Source organism: Andrographis paniculata, unplaced genomic scaffold (assembly GCF_009805555.1).
Source record: "Andrographis paniculata isolate CXL003 unplaced genomic scaffold, ASM980555v1 Contig14END, whole genome shotgun sequence".
NCBI lineage: Eukaryota > Viridiplantae > Streptophyta > Magnoliopsida > Lamiales > Acanthaceae > Andrographis > Andrographis paniculata.
In genome coordinates, this window is record NW_026137424.1 from 262426 (window position 1) to 288113 (window position 25688).

The 25688-nt window shown below is 37.8% G+C and overlaps 1 protein-coding gene across 2 annotated transcripts; it reads left to right on the forward strand.

Annotated features, from left to right (window-relative positions):
• Positions 1-587: 587 nt before the first annotated feature.
• Positions 588-22728, forward strand: LOC127259062 (uncharacterized). Of its 2 annotated transcripts, none has more exons than XM_051286220.1 (2): positions 588-971; positions 22616-22728. In XM_051286220.1, exons 1-2 carry the CDS (start codon positions 635-637, stop codon positions 22633-22635), a joined length of 357 nt encoding a protein of 118 aa, XP_051142177.1. In that variant the 5' UTR covers positions 588-634; the 3' UTR covers positions 22636-22728. The 2 variants fall into 2 exon arrangements, with proteins under 2 accessions (XP_051142177.1, XP_051142170.1); XM_051286213.1 differs by lacking the exon at positions 22616-22728 and adding an exon at positions 9517-9726.
• Positions 22729-25688: the final 2960 nt, after the last annotated feature.

The following is a 25688-nucleotide window of genomic DNA, read 5'->3' on the forward strand; positions in this document are numbered from 1 at the left end:
AAAAATGAATCAAATTGAATACTCGACAAGAATTTAGGAACAAGAAAATCAAATAGGAAAGCAATGATAATGCATGAATAAAAAGTGGAAAAAAAGGAGTTGAATTTGCTGTTGTAGATGGGATGAATTTTTCTGCTCCTCAAATTCCTCCTTTTTAAATTATCCCTTCATTGCTCCAAAGTCACTATCCTTGAATTTAGGAATTACTTCATCCACTTGTCTCATAACTTCTTATCCGGATGTGTGCGGTTGATCAATTCTTGCTCAAATTATTAAGCCCAGTCTTATGCCCTGGTTGAACTGGGCGGCTCTTCCCTTGGGCCTGCTTAGGCGGCCGGTTGAGCTCTTTTGGGCCTGCCTAATATTAGACGGTTGAATTTTTTAGTGGGCTTCCAATATGAGATAAAAATTGTTTTTTTGTAAAATAACAAATGCACCCTCCTCCCAAAAAAAAATATTTTAGACAAAAATGTATTTTGTATTATAATTTCATTGAGGTGCGAATCTTCCATGTCTTCTTACGCGCGCCCCAATGTGGTTTGAACTGCACTTAAGCAACTATCACTTCAGAATTCTCCCTCTGCTCTGGTTCTGAAAAACTTCTTCATCACTCTTCTTCTTATGTTCTCCCCAAATGCATTACTCCCTTCAAACACCTTTAACCCTAAGTCATTCGACTCCCACCTGCTGCCGACCGCCCGTTCTGAAACCGACGCCACCGCTCTTCGTTTGTGTAATGGTGGGTACCGGATCCTCAAAATTGCGTGTCATCGAGAGTCCCTCCGAAGTTCCATCTCGTCCGCCGTCTGCCACGAAGGTGAAGGAGAAGCCGTCGTCTGCTGCTCGGCCCGCCGGTACATCGGCAGTGCCTCCATCTGGGCTCACGAAGATTTACGGGCATTGGGCTTTTCGCCTCAACTCCGAATATGAGGATTTTTTCAGCGTCGTTCTGGCCAAAGTCTTCGGCCGAGGTAACCTTTCCCTTACTCAACCTTAGTTAAATTTTTCCCATATCCCTTCCCGACTAACACGATTCACTACAAAAAAATAATATATTTGTAACGGAATTTCGTTCCTAAAATTCACGTAGCTAACGTAATTTCATTCCTATTTCTGTCTCTAATGTCATTAGTAACGGAAAAAGTAGATTTAGAGATAAAAAAATGTTGTTACAAAAATAATTTTTTCTTGTAGTGATTATTGAGTCCAGAAGATTTTGAATCTTGGGGTTCCTGGGTTGATAGGCTAGACCCTGTTTTTGGCGATATGTGGGATTCTTGGGGCATTAGGGATATGTTATTGTTGAGTAAGGCGATCCCTTCCCATAGTAGTGAGTTAGAGAAAGCTTTGCTTGGGTTTTGGATCTCACATATTCTTAAGAAAAGAATAAAATATAATTTTTTAAATAATTTAATACTAAAATAAATATGCGTCAAAGTACCCAAAAATTATAGTTCTAAAAATAAGAACAATCAAAGATTGACAATAGTCCGCAATGATGGCGATCAGCAATAGTCCCGATTATAAAAAGAATTGTAGAAGAAACAAATGCAAAGACAAATTTGATTTAGAATTAAGGTTCTATTTATGTTTAAATATTTTTAAATAAATAAATAATATAATTTAGATTGTATAAAATATAAATAAATTACAATAATTGTTAAAATATCTGGGTTTGGGTCAGGGGAGGGGCGTGTTTTTAATAAACCCCGTAACCTGCCCCATACCCAGCCGAATCTTAAACTCAAAATCCACAACCTGCCTTGAACAAAATTTTTTAGACTCAAACCCGCCCCATTAAAACCGGGTCGTCCCATTTGACATCCCTAGGCCGAACTTGCTATTGATGCCATTGTTTTTGGTGCTCTATTTGATCTTGCGTCGTATGTCATGAGCTTCCTATACCGTGGTATAAATGACCTCCTTGCAAAATTAGCTAATTCATTTGCCCGTGATATCCAAGGCATCAGTCCTCTCTGGTTCTTGGAATTTTGGGCTCGGCTTTACTTTCCGCAATTTTCTAATACTTCCTTTGATATCACTCGTATTCCGAGGGGCTCTTGCCTTGGCTTTGCGTTATCCGGTTTTCCTCTCTTAAAGGGGAATCTTCCTAGGTGTATATCTGCTCTCCTTCGTGAAACCTCTCTTCCTTCTGCTGAATTTTTTCCGTTGTCAACACATGTTTGTGGGCCATCTTGGTTCACCTTAGCTGCCAGAGATCACGATTCTTCTCCTGATGTCGTCAGCTTTCTGAGTTATTGGGGAAAATGTGCCTCAACCCGGATTATATTCAGTGGACTAAGTTTAGGTTCTCGGTTTAATTCATTGGTCGGGGAGGTATATCAACCTCAGTTCTGAGCGCGGAAATTAAGACTGATGCAGAAGATTCCTGCCATCGGTTTCTTGTTATCTTTGTCGTATGATTTATCCGGGGGAGTGAAAAAGGTTGAACCTGCAGCATGGCACTCATATGCTTATAGATCCAGTTCGCCCATCCCGTCACTCTACCCATTTGACCCTCGGGCGACGACAACCTATAACGGGTGGTGGAGTGTAATACAAGAGGTGATCGATTTTAATACCATACAAGGCTCTATTGTTAACCTTACTGGTGATAGTTCCGAGAGTAGAACAACTTCTGATCCGGTACCCACGCAATCGGAGTCGGTTTAAGGGCCGTCTGTTTTGGGTAAGTTTCTGATTTTACCAGGGTGCTTGATTCGCATAATGTATCTTATGTGTTTGTTTTTGCATTTTCCAGCTATGGCCTCAAAATCAAAAAAAGGCCCGAAATCTCCTGCTGCTTTCGTTGTTTTCACGTTTGGTACATGGAAATCTGCTCGATTTTCCATCCAGTTTGCTATTCCAAATTCATAGTCTGCAGAGCAGAAGAAAAAATGTCCGGCTTCCCCGACATCATCCGATCAGGTAGTCTTGATGGTTTGCTTTATAAAGCTTTTTGAGTCCAACCTAATGTTGCATTGATTGTGGCAAGTTCCATTAAAAAAGGCTGTGGTACATTCGTCTCCTAAGATTTCTACGCGGTCTCCGGTTTCCACAGCTGCCTTGCTACCGTCAGTGCCCGTCATAGATTTGACGACTCGAGATGTTGTTGTTAATCTGACTCCTCAGTTGGGGGTCTCACCATTGCACTCAGTTTCCTTGGCTGTCCTAATGGATCTAGAATAATACTTCACCCAAGGTTCGCCTAGCCCTTCACCTCGATCCCCATCGCGGAGAATGTCTGTGGCACTGGGTAAGACTCTGCTGAGCAAGTATTCTTCGTCTCCGCTTGACAATCCAGGATAGGCTAGGCGAAGTGGCTGATCGTCTTCAGTCTGGAAAAGCCCTCAACAAAGTCACAGAAGAAAAGTTAGAAGAGCTGGCTTCGTTGGAAGAGCGATGGAAGACCTACACTGAGTCTTATGAGGAAGAGAGATGCAAGACATAAGAGGAAAAAACCTACATTGACAGCCTTCAAGAGGAACAGGTTGTCCTCAAAGCTGAAATGGAACGAATTCAAGCGCGAATGAAGAAGATCTCTCCAGAGATTTAGAGGACGTCTGACAACCTGATTATAAAGGTTGCTCACCGCCTTGAGTTGTATGTTCTAACGCGGGCTGTCGATGGTCCTTTGCTAGCATTGGCTGGGTGTCGGGCGATGTTTCAGTAGAATTTCAGTCTGGCGGAGTGGAGCCTAACTGAACTCAGGCAGTCCTGGGTTGACATTGTAACTGGCTAGACCGCTCTTCGCCCCATGAGTTCGGAGGCTACCGACTTCCGAGAGTTGTCAGAGTAAGCTACCTTCTGGTTTGGTAGTCTCGCCCTCTCGCGACTCTCTGAAGCCTACAATTGTTGGGGCATCGTCAGTCGGGGATAGCTCATTGCTTGATATCCAAGTAGCTCAGGATGATGATTGATATAGTGTGGCAGCTTTTCCTTGTTTTGTTTTGATGACTGATATCTCACCGCCGTAATATCTTTTGAACTAGTCTTTTGTAGGTGAAACTTGACATGCATCAGCACTTGTTCTTATTTTGTTTGAATGTTTTCCTTATACTCTGTATGCATGTCTTTCTTCATAAATGGCAAATGTAAGTCTGCTCCGTCTTTTTGAAATCCCACAGGGAAGGGTCGAAATGTTTCAAAAGTCTTCCGTTGATAAACACTTTTGATTTGTCGCAGTCGGGATTCATTAATCTATATACTCCGTGGGATGACTTTGCTGTGATAATGTAAGGGCTTGTCCAATTAGGTGACCACTTACCCAGTTGTGGATCCTTGGGACCTTTCAGAAGTATAGTTTTCCAAACCAAGTCTCCCTCTTGGAAAGACCATGGCCGAACCTGTCGTTGGAATATTCGTTCGGCCTTCTTCTTTTGAAGCCGGAGGTGTTTGAGGGCCTGAAGGCGCTCCTCCGTCAAGTCGTTCAGCTCTTGCAGCAATGTCCAATCCTGCTCGTCCATTGGTACTTCACTCTGTTTCAAGATCCTAAGAGAAGGTGCCGTGATCTCAAAGGGTAGGATTACGTCTTGTCCGTATGTCAGTCTATAGGGTGTGCTTCCAGTCGCGGTGGACTTTCCGTTTCGATAAACCCACAGGGCTTCCTCTAAAGTATTGTTCCAATCTCTCGGATTACCTTCCAACACCTTTTTTTGTGATTACAATTAACATTTTATTAATAGCCTCGGCTTGCCCGTTGGCTTGCGGATAATACGGAGAATAAGTGTAGCAATCGGATGTCGTACTGTGCTACAAAGGCCTTGAGCTTCGTACTAATGAACACCGTCCCTTGGTCGGTTGTGATGGTCCTTGGTATATCAAATCAATGAATTATATTATTCTTGATGAAACAGATAACATGATTCAGCCATACTTGGGCCAACAGGACAGCTTCTACCCACTTTGTGAAATAATCGGTAGCCACGAGGATAAATGTGTGCCCTTTTTATGAAGGCGGGTGGATTTTTCCAATGACATCCATCGTCCATCGCCTGAAAAGGCCACTGTTTGAGAATCGAATGAAGTTCATCGACCGGGGCGTGTCACAAGGGCCTTGGCGTTGGCATGAAGGACATCCCCGAGCATAATCGATACAATCCTGGGAGATCCGGGGCCAGAAGTATCTATATCAAATGATGGTCCACCTCATGATAGAGCCAGCCCTATGTGCTCCTCCAATGCCCTCTTATACCTGCACCATTATCTTCATGGCATTATCTTGCCCCAAGAACCGTGCCAAAGTTCTATCGGCCCGACAACGATAGGGTAAACCGTTGATACAAGTGTATCTTAGGAGTGCATCAGCACCGGTGGCGATATAAGGGCTTGCTTGATCTGCTCCAAAGCGGTCTATTGTGTTAAACCCCCATTAAAAAATCTCTCGACTTCCACGTAGCAACACAAATAATGCTTTCATTTTCCCAGCGGCGTTAGCAATGAATCCCCGCAAAAAATTAATCTTGCCCATTAAGCTCTGCAATTCCTTAGGGTTGCGTGGGGGCCCAAATTCTTGGATTGCCTTTGTCTTATTATAATCGACTTCAATCCCCTTCTGATGGACGAGAAAGCCTAGGAAATTTCCTGCTGGACGCCAAATGCGCACTTCATCGGGTTCATTTTAAGGTCGTGCTGCCTCATCTAGGTAAAGGCTTTCGGAGGTTAGTGAGATGGTGGTCGAATGCTCTGGACTTGACAACAACTTCGTCGATGTATACTTCTATGCACTCACTGATTAAATCGTGGAAGATCGCGTTCATGGCCCTTTGATAGGTTGCTCCGGCGTTCTTCAATCCGAAGGGTATTACAATCCACTTGAATATTCTGATCACCCCAGACATCGGTACGTTGTTTTGCGGGCATCCTCCATGGCTAAGTATATTTGATTGTAGCCCGAGTACCCATTCATAAAGGACAAGATCTCATACCCCATAGTTAAGTCGATGAGCATGTCGGCGATCAGAATGACGTACTCATCTTTGGGTGTCGCCAAGTTAAGGTTGTAAAAATCGATACACACCTGGATCTTCCATTTTTCTTCACCACGGGTACGATGCTAGATATCCATTCTAGGTATCGGCAGGTACGAATGAAATTCGCCTGAAGCAACTTTTCCACCTCTTCTTTGACCTTTGGCATCAACTCCGGGTTGAACCGCCGTGGGGGCTGTTTATTAGGTTTAAACAATGGCTTGGTTGGCAGCCGATGTTCAACAAAATTTATGGATAGACCCGGCATCTCATGGTAGTCCCGTATGAAACAGTCTAGGTATTCTCATATTAAATTCGTAAGTCACTATTTCTGGTCCGGAGGCAGCAAAGAACTAATTACGGTCATCGGAGGCACTGTACCGTCGCCGAGATTGATTTTCTCAAGAGGATCCTGCGCTTCGAATGATGGGGTAGCCCTCTGGAAAAGCGAGGGGAAATCTTCGTTTTGGTCCTCCGGATGAGGTGATAACTCTTGATTGTATCATATTTTATAGCTTATATTTACTTGATTAATTATTTATTTATGTCGAGTTTTGGTATTGTATATATTAATTTATTCTAATAATTATATTTATTTCATCTTGTGTGTAAAATATTAATGTATTAGTTTTTAGGTGTAATTTATAATTATTTTGGTATATAAATTAAATTAATTTATGTGTTTTTTGAATTATATTTAGGCATTATTTATGTGTTATTTAAGTATTTAATTTTGGCTAAATTAATTTTATATAATAAGTATTATTTATTTAAATAAATATTTATAATGTGTTTATTATTTATACATGTGAAATAATGCTTGGAAACTGGTATGGGAGTCCAAAACTAGCATTAAAAAGTGAAAAATGACTTCGGGAGCGAAAAAGAGCCGTTGAAGCGAAAGTCAAAAAATTCAACGGTCAACGCGGAAAAATCAACACGCAAAAGTCAAAGTCAACTGCTAGCACGAAATCTAAGCGGCGGCTGGCGTGGAAACTGTGAGCGGAGCGAAAATCTCTGCATGGAGGTAAGCGAAGCGATGGCTGTGCGAAAGATAAGCGGCGGCTACACGGAAAGCGAGTGGCGGCTGCACGGAAATTTGAGCAAAGCGGAATGTTATGTCCATTAATCTGTGAGCGGCGGTTGCATTTATGAGCGCGGAAGGCCATGCATGAAAGTGAGCGAAGCGACGGCTGGCGCGGAAAGCGAGTGTCGGCTGCACGAAATCCATGAGCGGCGTAATCTAGTGCATTAGGATAATTTTCAGATAAGTAATGTTAGAATTAAATAATTAGCTTAGTTGTTGTATGTTAAGAGCTGCAATTTTGGTTGTACATCAGATTAGCTTTAATCGTGCTTCTCCTCCTTTAGTTTAGAAGTTAGTTGTAGCCTAGTCTAATGCATAATAAATAGAGTATGATGTTCTTGGTTAGATTAGCTTGTTGTATATTAGATTAGATTAATATTATGTTGTGTACTATGTATTTTAGTTAGTTAATCTGCCGTTGTTTTTAGCCTTTGATAAAATGCTGCTGATTAGGTAGGATTACAATTAGATCGGTTTGCAGTCAAAGTTTTGTTTGGGTGTTCTTCTTAATTGTTAACTAGCTTTGTAGTGTTAAATAACTAACTTAATTTAACTGCTTCTGTAACAGTCTCTCAGTATAATTGTGTACCCAAATCCTATTTTGTGTCTTTAGTTAGGTGTTACTCGATAATTTATTTAACTGTTAGACGGATCAGTTGATATATGGCGCTATAATGATTAATCTTGTTTGTTGTTTAGTTTAGCAATGCTAATCGAATTTGTAAACTTTATTGCTTAGTTTTTGGCTTTAGGTCTATTCGTAGCTTAAGTTTAGTTTGTGCATGCTTGGTGATTGCATTAGCTTAGTCAGTAGTTATTCTTAGTAATCTGCTGCTGCTATAGTGCTTATATTAGTGTCTGCGATTGGTAGTTAGTGAACTCCTCTAACCTTTTGTAGATCTTGTTGCTCATTTCTTTAACTTTAGGTTGCTCTTTTTCTTAGCCATATGTAGTTTTCTTTTATTTTGTTTTTGTTGTTGTTGTTGTTTTGTAATTATTATTATGCATACGGCATATTTAGCCTAGTGACTGTGTGTTAGATTAGGTTAGTATGTTGTAATTTATGTCCATTCGCTTGTTGTTTGATTGTCTCTGTTTTTCATATAACTTAAGATCTCATGTATTGTTGTTGATTAGTTGATACGCAACTTAATCTTATTCATTAGGTTTGCTTATGTGATGGCTTGATGCTGATTTATTTATTTATTTACGTTTGTTGTAGCCCGTCAATCTTATTTTAAGTTTGTTAGAAGAAGCAGCCTGCTGCTTTCTTAATTAATTAATTATTTATTTAGTTAAGTAATTAGTTAGTTTATTTAATTTCTATTAAAGTACTAGTAATTACTTCTGCAGTAATTTTTTTTTTTTATTTCGTCTTGCCTTAATAAATAATGTGTGCTAATTAATTTATTTAAATTAAATTATTTCTATTTATTTTTAATTTATGTCGATTAATTTATTTTGTTTAATTTATTATGTTATAATTTATGATGAATTAAATTATTTTATATATTTATTTTTATTTAAACTAAAGTGAGCTGTAAATATGTTATTTTCTTGAGTCAATTGATTTTCATTGTGCTTAATTTGAGTTTGAATTCGAATAAATTCAATAATTGAAGTTATTTTAAGAATAAGTATAAATCGAGATTTTGATCAAGTTGGTTGATATCTCTTTCGTTTCATTTGTTCCATACTTAGTTTGATTTTTTAGAACTTTCGTCTATTTAGCTGCACTTGTTAACGGAGAGGATGAATTAAGTTTCCTTAAAAATGGGATTGACCAACGAATAGTCCGAGGAGGATGCCGATTATCTTTATATGCAACTTGACTTGGCAAAAAAAAAAGTATCGACGCGAAAATATGTCGAAATTAATTTATTATCCGTAGCAATGTCTATTGGGCCCCCTTCTTTCTTAATTTATTGTACCATAGAATTTATTATGGCGGTTTATTTAATATTTTGAGTTGTCGCATCATCTTTAGAAGCTACTACAAATACTTAAGTTTGAAAATATTTCAGGAGATATAATTTAGAATCTTTTTAGATGAACAATATCGCGTAAATGGCTTAAGGATCTGAACTTTAGCTAAGATTCACTTACACACCACCGTCATATTGCCGACAATATTGAGTCCTTCGTTTAGAAAATACTTGGTTTAATTTCATTAATTGAATTTATTCGAGGACGAATAAAGGTTAAGTGTGAGGAATTTGATAACTCTTTATTGTGCCATATTTTATAGCTTATATTTAATTAATTAATTATCTATTTATGTCGAATTTTGGTATTATTTATATTAATTTATTCTAATAATTGTATTTATTTCATATTGTGTGTAAAATATTAATTTATTAGTTTTTAGGTTTAATTTATAATTATTTTGGTGTATAAATTAAATTAATTGATGTATGTTTTTTGAATGATATTTTATGTTCATTAATCCGTGAGCGGCAGCTGCATTTATGAGCGCGGAAGGCCATGCATGGAAATGAGGGAAGCGACAGCTGGCGCAGAAGCGACAGCCATGCGGAAAGCGAGTGTCGGTTGCGCGGAATCCATGAGCGCCAGCTACATTAATCATGTGCAGCAATTACTGCTTGTATTTACTACACTGCTCTCCCAGCTCATGCATTTATTCTTGCACTCTCCCAGCTCACCCATTTAATTCCTGCATCATTATTTAGCCAATTTTTGGCTATTTTGTATTTTTTTTTTAATTCTAAAACCTTCTAAAAAAATATTAGTTATTAGTAGGTTAATAAGTAGTTATCAGTAGCTATTTTAGAGTAGTTAGTAGCTATTTTCAGAGTTAGTAGCTATTTTAGAGTAGTTAGTAGCTATTTTAGAGTAGTTAGTAGCTATTTTTAGAGGTAGTTATTTATGGGCAGTTGTAATCGTGAAGCTTCTAGAAGCTTTTCTTACACGGTCTGACCGTGTATAATTATAACCAATATAATTTTTTTACCCACAAAGTTTAATAGAACAAATGAATTAAGAATATGTATAAAAGAAAAGAGAAGGAGGAAGAAAAGATAGTGCAGAGAATGTGAATTAGTATGGATGATTACCAACCACGAGAATAAGTCTCGGACCTGAAATCAATCCATAAGTAAAACAAAAACAATAAGCTAAATCCCACTACAAAGGATTGGAAGCCACGAACCAATAGAATCACTCCAAAGACCCGATTTGAGACTCTAAATGTGAGGAAATCACTCCCTAATACTAGAAAATTATAAAAGTGAAATTCGATTCAAGATGTAAAAAAAGTTTTCATTACAATGATAGGCAAGGACCTTATATAGAGATCCTTGAGGAAAATAAAAGGCAACAAATAATAAAGGAAACAAACCAAAAGGTAAGTCTAACTATAAGGAAATAAATAATTAGGAAAGTTTTAGATATGGACTTATACTATATGGAAACTTATAATAAAAGGAAATATATATTAAAGTAACTTCTAGAAGCCTCCAAAGTGATGACTCTCTTGATAATCTTCCATGATTAGCGATTCTCTCCATATTTGATGATTCCCTTGATAATCTTTCATGATTGGTGATTCTCTCCATAAGTGATGATTCTCTTGATAATCTTCCATGATTAGCAATTATCTCCATAAGTGATGATTCCCTTGATAATCTTCAATGATTAGCGATTCTCTTTATCTTTCAATTAGGATTCTTGCGGGTCCCATTGAACGAGCGTCAGGTGAGGCCTAAGTGGTCTCCAAGCATCATCCTTAAATTGATTCTCCATGAAAAACCATCCGATCAATGTAGTGACGGATTTTTGAAATTGACGAGCTCAGCTTCGAGTGATGGGTCCCACGGGCATTTGAATGCTTGAAGATTGGACGTCCTCGTCATTCCTTCCTTCTTGAAAAGCTTTCTTGTTCTCCCGAACAAGATATTCATCTGCTGCATCAAAAAGGCGTAAGTCAGAAACATTAAAAGTAGCATGAACTTAGTACTTACCTGGGAGTTCAAGTTTGTAGGCATTATCATTAATGCGTTCCAATATTCGAAAAGGCCTATCTCCACGGAGAGTAAGTTTTGACTTTCGCAATTCGGAAAATCTTTCCTTCCTTAAGTGTAGCCAAACCCAATCTCCTATCTCGAATACAGCTTTCTTGCGCCTACAGTTATCTTATTTTGCGTAATTGTCAGCTGCCTTTCGTAGGTTATCCCGAACTTGAGAATGAAGTTGTTGGACAAATTCATACCTTTTTCTGCCATCAAAACTAACGTGTTCATTGTGTGGCAATGGCATAAGATCAGAAGGAGTTAATGGGTTAAAACCGTATACAACCTTAAATGAAGAACAATTCGTAGAGCTATGAATCGTACGTTTATATGCAAATTAAGCATGAGCTAAACATTCTTCCCAACTCTTCAATTCTCATTAACTAAGGCACGTAACAAGCTACCCACAATTCGATTAAAAACTTCTGTTTGACCATCAGTTTGTGTGTGGTGTGATATGGAAAACATTAATTTTGTACCAAATTTAGCCCAAAGTGTTTTCCAAAAATAACTTAAAAATCGAGAATCCCTATCAAAATTAATGGATCTTGGAACACCATGCAATCTAAGAACCTCTATGAAAAATAATGAAGCAACATGCGAAACATCAGTGGTTTTTGTACATGGAATAAAATGTGCCATTTTTTAAAATCGATCAACCACAACAAATATTAAATCTTTACCAGACCTACTCCTAGGCAAACCTAATATGAAATTCATAGTAATATCAACCCAAGGGGATTCAAGAATAGGTAGCGGAGTATACAATCCGTGTGGATGAACAGTAGACTTCGACGAGAGGCACGTTGTACACCAATGAATTGCGGCTTCAACTTCGGCTTTCATTCGTGGCCAAAAAAATGTTCCTGCAGCAAGTTAAGTGTCTTGTTCCTACCAAAGTGTCCCACCAAACCCCCTGAATGACTTTCCCAAATAAACAATTCTCTCAAAGAGCATTTAGGCACGCACAATTTATTTTCTCGCAGCAAATACCCCTCATGTACATGATACCTGCGTGACAATGCATCCGCAACGATGTTTTCCTTACCCTTTCTGTACTTAACAACATAGGGGAAGGTGTCAATGAAGGAGATCCATCGGATGTGTCTCATACTCAACTTACTTTGGGATTTGATATGGTTGAGGGATTCATGATAAGTGTACACAACAAACTCACAAGGACATAAGTAATGTTGCCATGTTTGCAGGGCCCGCACTAAGGAGTACAATTCCTTATCGTAGGTTGAGTAATTCAATGCAGCGCCATGTAGTTTTTCACTGAAAAATGCAACGGGTCTCTTTTCTTGCGAGAGGACGGCGTCAATACCTACACCAGAGGCATCAAATCAAGTTCAAACGGTTTAGAGAAATCAAGTAAAGCAAGTATGGGTGCACATGTAAGTTTTGATTTCAAAGTATCAAAAGCATTTTTTTGTTCACTTTTCCACTCAAACTTATCCTCTTTTTTGGTAATTGCAGTTAAGGGTGCTGCAATAGTGCTGAAATTCCGCAAAAATCGACGGTAGAAACTTGCAAGGCCATGAAAACTGCGGACATCACGTATGCTAGTAGGTGTAGGCCACTCTTGGATGGTTGCAATCTTCGCAGGATCTACACATACTCCATCTTTTCCTACAATAAAACCCAAAAAGTTGCACTTGTCGACGCAAAAGTCGCATTTTTTTAAGTTAGCATATAACTTCTCAGCCCGTAAAACATCTAAAACTGCTTGTAAATGTTCAACATGTTTTTTAATAGAAGTACTATAAACAAGTATGTCATCAAAGTATACTACCACAAACTTATTTATAAATTTCCTTAAAACATGATTCATCAATCGGATGAATGTGCTTGAGGCATTTGTAAGTCCAAATGGCATAACTAACCACTCATATAGACCAGAAGAAGTCTTGAAGGCAGTTTTCTATTCATCACCTTGATTCATCCGAATTTGGTGATAGCCACTTTTTAAATCAATTTTTGAAAAAATTGCAGAACCACACAAATATCAAGCATGTCATCTAATCTAGGAATGGGATGACGTGACGATACTTAACTGTTATAGCATTGACGGCTCGGCAATCTACACACATGCGCCAACCTCCTTTTTTTCGCACCAATAGGACAGATATAACACAAGGACTTAGGCTTTCATGAATCCAACCTTTGCTTAGTAGATCCTCCACTTGCCTTCGTATTTCTTTTACCTCATCCAACTTGGCTCGATAGGCTGGCCGATTAAGAATTGATGATCCCGGGACAAAATCAATTTGGTGCTCAATTCCACGAGTGGATGGTAAACCATGGGGTACTTTCTCAGGAAAAACATCATCATACGCTTGGAATAAGTTAGCAAAACTAGATGGAAGTTTATTAGAGTCATTAATGGAAAAATAAATAGGTTTAGAAAGTAGTAGAAAACAATGAACTCCATGTTCTAAGCGTAAAGCTTCCTTCCTACACATAAAAAGATTAGACCTCTCACTCTCGTGTTTAAGATTCTAGCTGGTTTCACCCTGAATCACTGCACTCGTGTTTGATTTTTTAGTAGAAGGGTATAGTATTTGAGAGTGGCTCGGGGCAGATGTATTTATCGGTAAGGATGAGGATTTGAGAGATTGCGGGGTAGTTAGGCTATATGAAATAGTAGATGCACTTGTATGCGGAGTACCTCTTACTGCGGGTGATTCTAAGGAGGACTTCAAATTGGACTCTTTTATTCCTTTGTTGATATGTTGTGGAAGCAGCGCTTTAGGTAACCCTACAATTGGAGAAAGTTTAAACGGATTACCTTGCATCCGCTTTGATTTTAGTTGTTTCTCCACCTTTTATGGCCAAGTGTACCATCTTCTCGAGGTCCACGTATTGGTACATCTCTACCGCATCAGCAATATCCCTTTGAAGCCCATTCAAAAATCTAGACATCGTTTGCTCCTGATCTTCATGGATATCGACTTGTAGAAGAAGTGTTTCAAGCTCCTTATAGTACTCCTCCACTGACCGAGACCCTTGTTGTATACTCTGCAATCTCTACAATACTTCACTATGGTAATGAGGGGGAACAAACCTCTTTCGCATGAGTGCACGAAGTTCTGTCCAAGTACGCACTGGAGCCTCCCTATTTCTGCGGCGGTCAATGCTCAATTGGTCCCACCATACAAAGGAATGATCTGAAAACTCCATTACGGCCACGCAGAGTTTTTGTTGGTCAGTTAATTGTTGAACATCAAAGATTAGTTCTAACCTTTGTTCCCATTGCAAAAATACTTCAGGGTCGGATTTTCCTTGGAACGGTGGCACTTGAAACTTGATCGAGTTGATAGCTTCATCTCAATCCCGTCGGTGATGGTTATTATGATGCCTAGGTCATTCCCAATTTCCTTCAAACTCCTCATCATCGGGTTCATCAAAGTTGTGTGGGGGCGGAGGCCGGATGTTGCATCTTGGCCTCAAATGCGGTTGAACATCATTTCGCCTCTGAGCTTCCGGTAACGGTCGGATATTCTCTTGTAACTTTTGTTGATTCTCTTCCAGTTGATCCATCCTAATATTCATCAACTCCAATCCATAATGGTAAAGAGTTTTGAACTCTTGTAGAATGGTATTGAGAAGACCTTGTACATCAACTTGTTGAGAATTGGATCCTTCACCCCCCGCCATTATAAAGAGAAGGGAAAAAAAAAGAAAATAACCTCACTAGAACTCTCGTGTATCACTCTACACCTTATGTAACTCTCCGTCTCGCAAAAAGGACTCAAATCAAATCAATTTAATTCTCCCAAAGACGATAGCCAAAAATCCAAAACAGAAGTGAAACCAAAAGAAATATAAGTTCAGAATGAAGGTAGAAGACAAATAATCTAAATAGATTTTTTTTTTTTTTTGATAAAAGAAAAGTTGATTTGAGAACTAGAAGTTAATAATATATATCTTGATATTTGATAATAACTTTTTTTTTTCATTTTTTTGCCTCTTTTTTTTTTGTTTTTTTTTTTTGTTTTTTTTTTCAAATAAGAACCGTGATATCAATCAAGAGATTGTATCAACTAGCTCTGATACTAGATGACACAGTCTGACTGTGTATAATTATAATCTGCAGTATAATTCTTACCCACAAAGTTCAATAGAACAAATGGATTAAGAATATGTATAAAAGAAAAGAGAAGGAAAAAAGAAAAGATAGTGCAGAGAATGTGAATTAGTATGGATGATAACCAACCACGAGAATAAGTCTCGAACCTGAAATCAATCCTTAGGTAAAACACAAACAATAGGCTAAATCCCACTGCAAAGGATTGGAAGCCACGAACCGATGGAATTACTCCAAATACCCGATTTGAGACTCTAAATGTGAGGAAATCACTCCTTCACACTAGAAAATTATAAAAGTGAAATTTGATTCAAGATGTAAAAAAAGTTCCCATTACAATGATAGGTAATGACCTTATATAGAGATCCTTGAGGAAAATAAAAGGCAACAAATAATAAAGAAACAGACCAAAATGTAAGTCTAACTATAAGAAAATAAATAATTAGGAAAGCTTTAGATATGGACTTATACTATATGAAAACTTATAATAAAAGGAAATATATATTAAGGTAACTTCTAGAAGCCTCCATAAGTGATGATTCCCTTGATAATCTTCTATGATTAGCGATTCTCTTCATAAGTGATGATTCCCTTGATAATCTTCCATGATTAGCGATTCTCTTGATCTTTCAATTGGGATTCTTGTGGGTCCCATTGAAGGAGCGTCAGGTGAGGGCTAAGTGGTCTCCAAGCATCATCCTTAAATTGATTCTCCATAAAAAATCATCCGATCAATGCAGTGACGGATTTTTTAGATTGACGAACTCGGCTTCGAGTAATGGGTCCCACGGGCATTTGAATGCTTGAAGATTGGACGTCCGCGTCATTTTCCCCCTATAAATATCCCTTCTAATTGTATGTTATACACACCATATATATACATAACCATACACATTCCATACACTCCATTTTCTCCATTTCTTTTCTTCCATATTTTTATCTAGTTTAATAATACAAGATTTTTGGTTTTGTGTCGCAAGCAAACTGATTTTCTCCTCCTTTTATTTTAATTTCAGTATATTATTTTAGCTGGTAAAATTCCTATCACACTTCTCCACCTCACCTTCACCCAAAAATTCTATCGATTTGAATTGTTCAAGTTAGATTTCGACAAGGTTGCGGAAGGGCGATAGAAGAATCGACTATTTCAGCCTAGTTTCGTGTCGTATTCATTAACAGATTCTAGGTAGTTCAATGTAGCTAAGTACGTGGGAGCCTTGTCGACTTTCTTAGTTGCTATTCTGAATTCGATTCTGATTAAAGAGAGGTATCAGAGGGGTAGAACCACTAGCGGAACGGTTTGAAGAATAATTCATGGGGCATAGGCGGTTGTCTATTGGGTCACAAAAATGTCCGGTGATAGCGGATTTTCTTTCAAATAATGTTTTTCGCCGGGTGTCACTAAAGCCTCATTGTAAATCCCATAAGGTCAAGTACTAATCAAGTCGAGAATCGGCTTAAGCGAGCAAATGCGATCATGCTCATTTGTCTGAGCCGCCCCGCAATTATACATATATTTTTTGCTATCACACCATCGTCATCCCGCTCATTTTGTCCATAGGATCTAGCCATTAAGGAACACAAAAGTCAAACACAAGCGCATCGCTCCATCCTTTTCGAGATATGTATATTTTATCGTTTTTTAGTTAGATTTAATTTCTGTAATTTATCTTTTCAGTCCTTCGATTGCATTAACTCATTGCACTTTTTCTAATTAAATATAGGATATTCACATATTCCCTAAGTTCGACCCGGACACTCCCGGTTAAAGAGATTTTTTTATTTTTGACGATTTTTTTGGAGTTACTACACGAACACGCACGACACTATTTTCATTTTATACATATATCATTTTTTTGTATCTTAAGAGATATTTCTAAATCTCCTAAAAATCTTCGATCATGAGGCACCTAATCTGGAGGATCTACCTGCCTTTCAAGAATTCCAGCGGGGCTAGATCTAGTACTCCATGTAACATCATATTTCTCGAAAATCCGCCCTTTCAGGTCCTGTAATACCTTTTGGTTGTTATTCATTGTAAACAGTTTGACGAACAGGCCGTGTGTTAGCCTCTGTGTGAATTTCGAACCCCTTCATTGTGATGTTACATTTTGTCCATGTATCCACATCCATCAACATCATCGAAAGCGTATACATGCCAGGCGAATAGTAAACCTCCTCAGCTCCATGAACCTCCATGGCTGGATCGGTCTCGGCTTTGACCTTTACTATGCGATTACCATTCCAGAATATCACTTTTTGATGTAAGGTGGACGGCACACACTAGGTAGTGTGAATCCAGTCCCTTCCTAGGATGGACGAGTAAGTCGGTTTGCCTTTGATCATAAAGAAGGTCATCCACTCAGTACGACTCCTAACCGTCACGTTGGCCACTAACACGCCGACGGCCGAATGCGCATTTTCCGTAAACTCCGTGGTCCGCGTGGTGGTAGCAATCAGATCTCCCCGGTTCTTTCCAACTTTTCAGAGTGTAGACAAGGTCATCACATTGACGGATGCCTCTCCGTCGATCAAAACCTTGTTGATCGTGCGACCATTGAGATAGACGGTTAGGAACAATGGTTTAAGGTGCCGTGTTTGTTCTTCGGCTAACTTCCGAAGATGACCAGTTCTGATTCCCTTTTCGGCACCTCATGTTCCGGATCGGCCCATGAAAGAAGGCCAATTTCTTCCACTAATATTTTCCCTTGCAAATAAGAAGACTGGACCTCCGGAGCCACGAACTCTCTAGGAAAAAAACCAATAGTGTTCACCCGAAAGTCTCTTTCATAATGTAGTGCTTGTTCCAGATCTTGGTTGTTCACGATAATGTTTAGACTCACAATTGACGACTTATCATCCTCCAAGGCCCCGATAATTGGTTTGTCCTCCGGGACAGAGACTGCCGGCTCCTCCGGATGAGGTTGTTGTCCTGATGAGGCGCTGTCCTCTAGGACAGTTTGTTTAGGTCTCTATTGTTGTAGCCTCCTCCTCTTGAGAGGTAATTTCTCCATCTGAGGTGTTTCCTCAGTCCCTATAATTTTCACTTGCTCTCCGGAGGGCTTCTCATGTTGTCGTCCCTGTTCTGCGAGGCGTGCTATCAAAATTTGACGTTGCCGTCTCCGCCGTTGGGTCCTAGTCAATAGTGGGACCCTTTTTCGAGTATCCGTCCATCTCTCATCATTTGACGGTCTTTCCGTCCATCGCATACTATGATGAGTTATCACCACTTGGTCGACTAAAGTCACTCGCCATACCTCACCATTCTTTTCAAAGCTAACTTCGGCCACTGTATTATGTGGTGAGAGGTGATCCTATACTGAACTCCTTCATGGAGGTTTTATGGACCTCCCCAATCATTCAAATACATTCTTCCTTGGTGCGGCCTGTCCAAAATTTGGCCTGCTATCCAAGGCTGATCAGTTCCTCCTACCAGGACAGACATCGATGGCATTAATTTGAACCGGGAATGGCTCCGTGTAAATTTTTATCTCTTGTTTATCGGCCAGCCATAGGCGGACCTCCTTAATAGCCTTTTGTACCATTTTTTTGAAAGCGATACAGCTCCCAACCTGGTGTCCGTACAAGCCATGCCGTTTGCAATATGCTTTTCCACCCAATTCCTCGTCGGACGGCATTTTATGGCCTTTTTTAAACTGGAGTTGATTATCCTTCAACAGAAAGTCAAATATTTGCTCAATTTTTGATATATTGAAAGCATATTGTACCTTGGGATTGGTCTCCTTCCTCTGAGGTACTTTGAGCGCCGGGCAAGTATACGTCTTTCCTTTCCTTGTGATATTTTTGCCAGTAACGTCTCCACCAGCTCCTCCGGGCAGTCTGTTTTGTCCTCTTGGACTTGGATAAGATGTGTTTTGCTTCTGAACCATTTGTTGGTCCCAAATTCTCCTCCACATTGTGTCGTGAACCACCCAATATGCTCGATAGTGGAGCGTGAGCCTTCTCCCGAAAACAATGTGAACTCTGGAACCCGTACATTCTGGGACATCGGATGATCGATGACAACTTGATCTGGGAACAGCTGTTGGTAATGGGGTCTAACGGGCAGCCAAATGGGGTCGTTATACAACCTCCGAATTACTTCCTCGATGGCCTGCGGATTAATAATCGATCGCGGTAGGGGAGCAATATCGGCATATCCTCCAGGCTGCCCCGGATCTAGTTGGGCACGAGGAAACAATTGTTGAGGACCCTGTGGAGGTTGTGCCAGAGGTGGACATCCTCGATTCCCCTTGGCTGGTACAGGTGCTTCCGATGGCGGAACAAGGTTACCAAACTGGATCGGGGGACTCTTTGGAGTTCCATACCTCTGTTGCATGGCTGGTCCGGTGGGGGGAGCTTTTTGGTACACTGCTTGCCCTCCAGGTGGAGGTGACATGCCTGGAGCTGGTGCACCTGAGCCCCAAGCAACTGCTACAGTCGACGGAGTTGAACCCTATGGACTCGGAGGAGCAAAAGCTGCCCTCAGTGTGGGTTCGAAGGTGGGGCTGATGCCCCCCAAGTCATCCTCGCAGCTGAAGGAGCGGCTGGAGGTGATGAGGCCTTGTTTGGCCGTGCCCTAAGGTTCAGCAGTTCCTCCTCCGGCAAGGATATTTTCTTGATCGTTCGCCCCTGCGAGTGATGTGGACACGCTTACGCCACCAAACAAATGATTGTTTTGCCATTCGGTGGCTGGTGGTGTATGCCCGCTGCTCCCCGGATGTCCCTGATGTGGCGATGGCCTTACGGTGGCCTGCCCCAAGAACAGCCAAAGTCCTTCAGCCATTGTCTCATCCGAGGGATTGTTGTTTTCGTTTCCTTTGCTTAATATGGTTACGTTACCATACTGGAGCATTGTCGGAGGGTGTCTAGATGTGCCCCCTTGTGTTACCTTCGTCGGAGGTGCATTTTTCATAATCTCCAGGACCGGCTGTTAGTGCTTTACCTTTGCGCAGCTCCTTCTCTCTTGCCCATGCGATCTCATTTCTGATAGTTGGCTTCAGGATGTCTGTGAGATATTGGGAGAGTGTCAATGCCGACTCGTGGAAGGCCGTTTGGATCGCCCTGCGGATCTGATTTTGGAGGACGCTTGCAGGCATAGTCTACATCATTTCTCCACTTCCCGGAGCAGCAGAGGACACATCCTGCGTGAGTTCTCTGGGTGTGCGCAACGCTGAAGTTTCACTGGCGGTTTCCTTATCTTTTGACATTGCAGATTTCTCCGGCGATGGTAATTTGTGACTCCTCAGTTGCATAAAAAATGCGAGACCGTCGGAGTCCCACTAGGCGTGCCAAGTTTTTGTCGCTAAAATTCGTTGATGACGATCCAAAGGGTTTAGGCCAGTCGAAATCGACAATAATCGGGTTCCCCGGCCTACTCAAGAAAGTATACAGGCTAAGTCTCGCGCAATAATAAATTGGTATAAAAATTTGCATGAATTGAGATGCTAGATCGAAAAAGAAAAATTAATGAAATTCGCTCAATAAAGGAATTGAATTGAATGCTCTACAATAATTTAGGGGAAAAAAAAAATCAAATAAGAAAGCAATAATAATGCAGGAATAAAAAGTGAAAAAAAAAGTTGAATATGTTGTTATGGATAGGATGAGTTTTTCTGCTCATCAAATTCCTCCTTGTTAAATTATCCCTTAATTTCTCGCCAAGTCACTCACCTGGAATTTAGGAATTACTTCTTCCACTTCTCTCATAACTCCTTATTTGGATGTGTGCGGTTGACCGATTCTTGCTCAAATTATTAGCCCCAGTCTTAGACCCTTGGCTAAACTGGGCGTCTCTTCCCTTGGGTTTGCTTGGGCTACCGATTGAACTCTTCTAGATTGACCCAATCTTAGACGGTTTAATTTTTTTGTGGGCTATCAATCTGAGATAAAAAATTATTTTTTATAGGATAACAAATAAATAAGATATCAAAGAAATTTTTTAGTGGAGCTAGATTAGATATTATATACCTAACTCAACCCGCTACTGTAGTTTAAATATTTTAATTGGATAGAGTTGAAATATATTGATTGTATATTTAAATATATGGGGAATTTTGCCCACTTTTATACACTAATTTTTTAAAAAATATATCAAATTAAACACCTATTTTTTATTTTTTTATATGAATATAAAAATTAATTTTACATTAAGACATTAAATCATTACATATTTATATCATATGATACAACTACTCAAATTCAATATTTTACTATTCAAAATCCAATTCCAAAATTCAAATCCTTAGCTAAACACCCTAAATATGTTTTCGGGTTGTTATTATTGTTGTAATTAAGTCAAACTCAATTTCATCTCGCACAATATATAATAATTTTTTAAATTACTTTGAGAAACTTTTCATTATAAATCAAAATTGAAGAATACACTTAAGGTGTGTTTAGTAAAGAGAATAAAATTATAGTGATATGATAGCAGAGAAAAAAACTTATAGAGAAAAGAAACTTAATAAAGAATAAGAATTGATTTTAATGTTTGGTAAAATAGAAAATTCATATTGAGAAATATTTAAAAATATAAAAAAAATATGGATGAATCAATCAAGATGAAATTTCATATTGCAAGTGAAAAAAAAAAAGATAATGAATTAATCACGACAAAACAATGAATAAATGAAGTAAGAATTTGTGATAAATATTGTCATATTTAATTAGTGTATTTTTAATAATAATAATAATAATAATAATAATAATAATGGTGTAATTTTTAGATATGGGTATAATATATTTTTCAAATAAATTATAAAATTAAATATTTAAAAGAATAAATAAATAAAATAAACACACTTTCAGGTATTCAAATTTTATCTTTCTCAATTTTTTTGCACATGGAGGAGACATTAAATTAGAGGAAGTGAAATAATTTATTTTCTCAAATTTTATTTCTCTAACTTAAACAAACAAAAGAAATTGAGACATTTCTATATCTATGTCTTCATTTCTCTATACAAAACACACCATTAGAGATAACTGTTAAAAAATATGATGCATTCTGGGCCTTTGGATTTGGGCCTCGTACTGGGCTGAGCCGACTATATACTATATATATATACACATATAGACTAAGCCCTAATTGGGGATCACACCAATCATCGTCTTCATCCTCACTCACTCCACCCTCTCCATTTATCTCTCTACTCACACACGAGTTCACTTGTGCACTCCATCTCCACCATCTTCCATACACTCACATCACACACAGAGCACATTCATTTTACATTCTCTATATTTCACTTCTACTCCATACACTTCCCGCACCAGTGCACGATCTCTGCACGCGACTACTTGAATCGCTTCATTACGTTTTTGTCTTCGTTCGCTCATTAATTAATTTCTGTATTGATTTTTCTTGGCCTCATTTGTTGCTAATTTCTCACTTACATTTGTTATTGTATTAGTTCTTTCATTTCTCTTCCTTCCGCAGGTTATAAGTGTGATTTGTGACTGTTTGTGATTGAATCTAAGGTCCCGGTGTCCCAGACCTTCGGAAAGCAGCTAAAGTGATGTTTATTTCTGGATCGGCTTAAATCTCGTTGTATTGTATTTGGTTATTTGTTGGTTTATGATTAGTTGTGAACTTGTTTGTGTGTTCCTATGAGAACACAGTTGCTTTCCGTGTTGATTCTTGTGTTGATCTGTTGATCCCCGGTCCTTTGCAACCATAGCGAGTACTATTTGTTTCTTATCTCGCTATCTGTGTACACCGTTGTGTTGTTAATAAATGAGATTAGAGTGTAGGTGTTCCTCACTCTTGTTGATAAATCTATGCATTAAATTACTTTTGTTATCCCAACAGTAACTATAGAACATTATTCATATTTGAAGCCATAAATTAAAAGAAAAAAAATAATAAAAAAAGCAAACATTGAGTTGCACAAACAATATTTGTTTTTAGATTTTATAAAATATGTCATGTACATAAAGTATAATATGTGTTTGGCATACCACTTTTATTACTGAAACCATATGTGAATATAGTCTTTGGGACTTGTTCATTCATGCGCTTACAAAATAATGTGAAAGAACCCAATAAAGACTCATTTGTCTCCTTATATAAAAGTGTAGCCTCAAAGAAACACGTTTGTCTATTATGATTAAACCCCACAAAAACCCCTACAAGCAAATTAAAGTAAATATATATGTTTGTCTTTAAATACATTACATATTTCTATAAAAGATAGTCAATATGATTTGAAGTAGCACATATTTATATTTCAATAAGACACAAGCTCACAATATTTCTATGATGACATATAGAAAAGTTTGGAATATCAAATATAAAACACCTAGATTATAAAGAAAGCACATAAGTACTATTTAAAAAGCATAAAACATTCAAGCACATCAATTATAAAGAAGTAGCACATTATTTTTTTCATAATGAGATCTTGGACCAACATAAAAAATTTACTTTTGTACCTAAAGGCTGTGAACTTTTGTTTGTTTAGTATGTTGAGTCAAACGTTGTGCTATTCCCAAAAATATGTAATTAGACCTCATCTAAGCATCAAACTAGAATATGTTAGAAATCTTATTGTTTGTATCAACTTCAAGATCATAGAAAAATTATAGATTGTCTATTGATCGTTTACTAAAATACGTCAACATTGCATTTGCTTCTCTCTTTTTTCAACTCATCATTTCATTGTCTTTTTTTATAATTTTTTAGATCGGATTTGAGAAACCCAACATCCTTCTTACCTTATGATGCTAGTTTCATTAAAATCATAAGAATGTCTTGATTGAACTCTTGCATCATGGCTCATCCTTGCAATAGCCGTGTTTGTTTCCTTCATCTTCCTATTTGAAACAATCATATGCCTATACTTTGGAGGATGCAAATCATAGTTGTGTTTATCATCAAAGAATGTTACTTGTATACACAATTCTATGTACCCAAGCGCAATCTCACCAATGCATTACAACCAATTCTTGTTTTATCTTTTTGTTAAAATCATTTCATGGAGAGCTTGTTGCCAAGACAAAACCCCTCCTTATTGCAACAACACTCTCCAAGTACTAAATTATATCTGTGTTATTTTTCATTTTTTTTTTTCTACATTCTTATCCTAACTCCAAAACTCTTAGTGTGTGCATAATCACAATACAAATGATGTGCATCTTATAAGTGTATGAAAGACCATGTTGTCATATCTCAATTCCTTACAAAGTACATGCAATTAGAATATGAAAAGTAAATGACAATTAAGCACATAATACTTTTTAATCAACACTAATTAAGTTTAGTACCACACATATAATATTATACCAAGCATACATTTTATTATATATATCACTACAAAAAAATAGTTTATTTGTAACGGAATTCCGTCCCTAAAGATCACGTAGCTAATGTAATTCCATCATTAATGCTGTCTCTAATATCATTAGTAACGGAAAAAGTGAATTTAAAGACGAAAAAATCTCGTTACAAAAATGATATTTTCTTGTAGTGTATATATATATAAATCACACAATTATGTTATAAAAAACATAGTCATATTATCTAAAAATGCAAAATTATTGTATTAACATCACATGCTCTCTCCGTCTCAAAAGATATGTCTTATTGGGAGTGGGTACGGAATTTAAGAAATAATAGTATTTAATTAAAAATTGGTATAAAATAGAATGTAAGTGACTGAAATTCACTTGCTAAGGGTTGAAAAATTAAATTAAAGTGATAATTGTAGTGGCATTATGTAAATTTTATAAAAAAAAAAAGTAGGGGTAATTTTGTTATATAATGGGGACTATAGTTACTAAATAAATAAATGAGATAATTGTTTTTTTTATAGACGAAAATAGAAATATAAGAAAACTCTTTTGGGATAGAGGAATTATTATCTTTTAATATTGCAGTAAAAATATATTTATATAAAGAGAGCAAATAATTTGTTATGGGTCAGCTAATGTTTTACTAAAGAAAAAATAATAATCTGTTATCGCAAAAAAAGTCTGTTGATACGACCCAATGGATTTATACATGTCGAAATTGACAATATTCGGGTTCCACAATCAATAACAAAAATGCAATAAATTCGAAATGAAAATATCACAATGTATGAAGCGGAAATTAGCCTTAAGTGGATGACTTTGCACCAAATTGGATGAAGGGAAAAATGGAATAATGAACTGAAAATTCAAATATGCAAGAATATAGCAACAAAAATCAGAAAATAACATGAAAACAAGTAGAAAATAATGCAACAAAAGTGATAAAAATAAAAGGGATAAATGACATGGATGTTTTTCTTAGATAGATTGTTTTTGTTTTCTCCTTTCAATTTATATCAATAGTTTATAGGCACCTTCCCATCTTTTCCACCTTTATCTCAAGTGAGGTCACCCCCTAATTTTCCTCAACCTCTTTGCAATCGTGAATGGAATTTTTTGACTAAATCTTTGATGGATCTCATCATTTGGACTTGTCTTGGGCTTTTTAGGATTAATTTGGGCCTTACTTCCTGAGCCGGATGGTGACAAATTATTTTTAT